At 45.9% G+C, this 4,589-nt stretch overlaps 1 protein-coding gene across 1 annotated transcript; it reads left to right on the top strand.

Annotated features, from left to right (window-relative positions):
- The first annotated feature begins 1,458 nt into the window (after positions 1–1,458).
- Positions 1,459–3,726, top strand: LOC127748885 (uncharacterized). Its single transcript, XM_052264292.1, has 4 exons — positions 1,459–2,220; positions 2,293–2,487; positions 2,561–2,642; positions 2,722–3,726. The coding sequence occupies exons 1-4, from the start codon at positions 2,038–2,040 to the stop codon at positions 3,717–3,719; spliced, it is 1,458 nt and encodes a 485-aa protein (XP_052120252.1). The 5' UTR covers positions 1,459–2,037; the 3' UTR covers positions 3,720–3,726.
- Positions 3,727–4,589: the final 863 nt, after the last annotated feature.

The following is a 4,589-nucleotide window of genomic DNA, read 5'->3' as shown; positions in this document are numbered from 1 at the left end:
GGGGGGGGGGGCGAATCCGTATGGCTGACGTCGTTGATATCGCGAAAGCAAGCTGCAAAACAGCGCGGACCTCGTTCGGTTGTGTGTGTATGTGTGTGTGTGTGTGTGTGTGTGTGAGAAGGACCTACGCCGCGGCCACGAGGCGCCGAAAGCGTAAGGCGTACGTGTTGATATCTACAGCAGGAGCGCTGCGCGTTAGCCTGTGGGCGTGCTGTTTACAACGCGAGCTCGGACACGCAAATTTCTGTTGTGTAGCTGGTTTGACTCCTAGCACATTTTCTTTTTTTTTTCGGGCTCCCATAGCGCCATTTGATTCTCTCCTGGTATCTTATTTACGTAACGGGTTGCGTGTGTTTGTGAGTGAATAGAACGAGGGTGAGTCAGACGCCGTGCCTACGCATGTTCTTTTTGCAAAAATTGAGTCATCCTGACGATCGAATGGGCGGCTGCAATATTAAAATATGTAATTGTCGCTGGCTATTTCATTTATTTATTTGTTTATTATTGAACATGGTGTCGGTTCGCCCCGGCCGTTGCAGAGTGGGTGGCAGGTTCATGGGCGGGCGGCGCGCGTCGTCCCCGCTCGCGCTCGCGGGCCCAGCGCGGCCGCGGCGCCCCCCGGGCGCTCGGGGGCCGCGAAACGGCCGGGGGGAAGGCGCGGGCGCGTCGCGGCGCGCGACTGAGAGAACCAAAACAAAACCCGTGAGTCAGCCGCGGCGCGGCGCTGCGCTGCTGGCCCGCGGGTGGACGGTGGCGCGCCCTGGCGGTCGAGGGGAGCCGCGCGCACGGCGGCCGTCGCCTGCGGGCCGGCCGGCCGGGCGTCGGGTTCGGGGCCCGGGATAAAGTCGCGGGGACGAGTTGGTCCTGGCTGGCCTGGCCGGCCGCCGCCTGCCGCCGCCGCCGCTCCGGAGGGGTCCTCCCGAGTGCACGGCCCCCGCCCGCCGCTGCTCTTCAGACGCACTGTACAGTGTACCGAACTGAACGATTCCTCCACCACCCTGCGGCCGAAACAAACCGCCCCGAACTGAAAAACGACTGGAAAACGAGGCTGCGGCGCGCTCTCGGCAACAAAACGCCACTGAAAGCCAAAACTAAGGCTGAGCCCCTGGCTCTGGCTGCTGCTGAAGCTACCCCGCGGCCCGGCCGCCCGGGCGCCCCGCTACTTCAGCGCTGCTGCTGAAAGTCACCCCCTAGTCCAAGCCCAAGCCCAAGCAAGTCCAGTCCTGCCTGCTTGTTTCAGCTCAGCTCCAGCTTATATGCCTATGCACGGCTGCACTCAGCTGCTGCAGCAGGAGGGCTCGGGGGCTCCGCCAGGCAGGCTCCTCGCTCGCACCAGCGGGCGGAAACTCCCGGGGGTGAGACTGAAACCAGGACCCGCCCGGCGCGCCGCAGGCGCTGCGGTCAGCGGACGAACTGATCGGCCCACCTTCGTAGTCTATTTTGGTCCAAAATGACATTAATTTTGACGCATGGAAAATAATTTGGGTACCAAAATGAAGCTGACATTCCGAGGAATGTTTCTGTTGAGTCACCTTGTTCCAATAACGGACCTGTGTTCAGGAATGATGATGAAATCGAGACGCTTGTTCCCCGCGACGCCTGCACTGGTCTTCTGTTTTCCTTAATGTGGGAAAATCGCGAGTCTATGTCACTGGAGAGTACTTGAAATTACATCTACATACATGCTGTCGTGCATTTTACTCTGGATCGGTGCACAAAACTCACTCGAAGTAATTTAAATTTAATTCACAAATCCTGTGTCGCTCAACACCTTTCGAAGCGTCTCTGGCTGGTGCCGTCCGGAGCGCGCTATGGAAAATTCAGCGCTCGGAACAGCTTTGTTTACTTTTGATATTGGTTGTCGCCTGCTCAGGCCGCGTGTGTGGTTATAGTGGTTGTAGGTTGCGATTCCGTTCAGACTTTGTGAAAACCTTTGATCAGAGACCGGTGAGTCTTTCACCTTTTATATTTTATGTATAACCTGCCTGTTTGGTGAACACTCGGTGTCATTTCTTTTTTTTTTCTGTCACAGTCAAGATGAGTGATGATCTGTTCAGTGACCCTGATGAACCTGCTGGACCCTTCTTGCTGACTCCTTTGGAGTTCAGTGGAGTGAGTGGAGCTTCATCCTCTCCTGGCCAGCGAAGTAGGCCTCTTACTCAGCAGGAGCAAACACCACAGCCATCAAAGTCTGCCACACCCCAAGAAACGACTCCCAAGGTTTGTTAAAACTTAACCTGTCCCCGTTGCTGAAACCTGATTTTGCTTACTTATTCTATTTTGTATTTTCAGCTGTATCAATGCCCCACATGCAAGAAGAAAACAACGTATAAATTATTTCGGAATTTTAAAAAGCATATGCTTGACAAGCACAACATTGCTGTCACTGATGATGCAGATGTTCGCACTGAACCAACTGAACCCTCTGTCTCTGCCCCTGCCCCTGCCCCTGCTCCGCAAGCTTCATCCGGACCAACTCAGACTAAGGTACGCTCATTTGTACCATTGGTTAAATAAATATTGTTCTATCGCTTTGGTTTCTGATCATCACATCTTGCAGACTTTTGTGTGCTGTGAATGCCATGCAGAGCTTCAAACCAAACGTGGCTTTCTTAATCACCGTGCATCTCATCGAATTAAAGGTACAGTTCTGTTCCCTATAGTTGTTTATTTCCTTATGAAACCTTTAATTAATTAAGTGTTTTATTATCTGACTTGCAGAAGCTAACAAGAGAATGCCTAAGGCTTCTGTTTTTCTGGAGGAGGCTCTGATGCCTGCAATGGAAAAAGTAATAGAAGAAATTTTGGCTGAGCCAGCTTACTGTGACCGGAAAGCAATCATACTGCAAGAGTTCAATAATAAAAAGGATACTCCAGAGTGGAAGGCATTTGTGGAAGAGATATCAAACAAGATTTGTAGTTTTGTCTTGGATGATAAGCAAAAAAAACTTCTTCCAATGAACCAATATGAAATTGCCCAAACAAAGCTAAATGCTTATCTAGCTAATACAAATTTAGAATTGAGAGAAAAGTTTTTAGCAATTTGTGTGAATGCAGACAATTTTTTCATCAATAGACTAATTTTTAGAATGGCCACTAAATTACTGTGTCACATCCAAATTTGGGTTATAAAGAAGATGAGTACTACGGGTACTGCACCCCCTGCAGAGCATTCTCATGAAATGAGTGATATGGAAGAAAAAAACTTCTCTGTAGACCTTGGCAGTTTTCTTAGGAGAAGGTTCATAAAATATAGAGGTAAAAAAGATGATTATTGTGCATGTATAAAAGAAACTTTTGTGGATGGTGAACATCCCATCAGTAAGTTTGATTTTCTGAATGAAAAAAATTGGTTCTCTGGAGGAGAAAAGTGTATAGTTCCAAGTATTAGAGCCCTTGAGTTCTTTAAAGCTGTTGAATTCATGATAAGGTCACCTATGGAAATTAATAGTACACAAGATATAATAGAAGTTATCTTTGAAAGAAGTCATCTGTTAGACCATTGGTTTTATTTGACAAATGCTTATATTTCTGAAAAAGATTCTCTCTTATTCATGACGGAACTTGTGCAACATTACTATAAAATGTCATTACAAAATGAAGAGAAAAGAAGAAACAGAGAAGAGGAACAGGCCATCCAAGCTAATGCAACTGCTATTAGAACACATTTAAACCACAACTTTGCAGAGCGGGAAGAAGGCAGTGAAAGTGTGGAGTGAGAACTTTTGAAAGGTGCAAGCAGATGGAATAAATCATAAGGATATTTTTTTTGTTTTGTTTTGTATTTGTCATAAGTTGCAAGTTGTGCATAGATAGATGTAAGTCACTCATTTGCTTAAAAACAAATACATTTTTCAGAAAAAAATAACATTGTTTTCATTCAGAAATATTTTAACATACAGTTAGGATACAAATACTATTAAAAATGTAACTTGAAGATAAAATGTAAACAGAGTTCAATAAGATGGCATATTTAATCTTTGGACTTTCTGAAAACTTTTCTTGAGGGCAAGGGAGTTGAATCCATTTCTAATTCTTGTTTGCGTTTCTCACTTTGAACATTTCCTTTAGAAGAAGACATGGCAACATGACCTTGAGCAACTAAATTAAGTCTAGAATCTAGTACATTCTTCACAAGAGGATTGTTGCTATCTCCTCCCCTTCTTCTTTGCTTAGAAAAATACTGCTCAGCTGGGTCTTGATTAAATACTCGAGCTCCCACAGATGGCGCTCCAGCTGCAAGCATGTATCGAATGGCAGATGTAATGCTTTTTATAGTTATGTGCAACGCACCCAAAGCTTGATGACTAATTATCATCTTGCTACGTTCAGTGTCTGTGTATGTTCCTGGACGATTAGTAACTTCTCTCTTCCACTCTTCAAAGTAATTTAGGACATCATTTTCTAGAAAAGATAATCTACTGTCATTAAGATCAGAGTAAGGCTCTTTGTCTAAATTTTCCACATCTTCGGATTGTTCTGTTCTTGTATTCACACAATCAAAAAATCTATTTATTAATCTTATGAAGAAAACCAACTCTTTTGTGTCAAACTTTTCCATACTACTATGATTTGATAAATTTTCAATG

Source organism: Frankliniella occidentalis, unplaced genomic scaffold (assembly GCF_000697945.3).
Source record: "Frankliniella occidentalis isolate FOCC.00 unplaced genomic scaffold, Focc_3.1 Scaffold17, whole genome shotgun sequence".
In the NCBI taxonomy this organism is placed as follows: Eukaryota; Metazoa; Arthropoda; class Insecta; order Thysanoptera; family Thripidae; genus Frankliniella; species Frankliniella occidentalis.
This window is presented reverse-complemented; position numbering and strand designations above follow the sequence as displayed.

What these genes read in the sequence shown, in the direction of transcription:
- LOC127748885 (XM_052264292.1), top strand. Translation starts at nt 2,038, where the DNA reads ATGAGTGATGATCTGTTCAGTGACCCTGATGAACCTGCTGGACCCTTC. An exon ending in CCCAAGAAACGACTCCCAAG is followed by an intron (nt 2,221 to 2,292) that starts GTTTGTTAAAAC and finishes TTGTATTTTCAG; the next exon opens with CTGTATCAATGCCCCACATG. An exon ending in CCGGACCAACTCAGACTAAG is followed by an intron (nt 2,488 to 2,560) that starts GTACGCTCATTT and finishes CACATCTTGCAG; the next exon opens with ACTTTTGTGTGCTGTGAATG.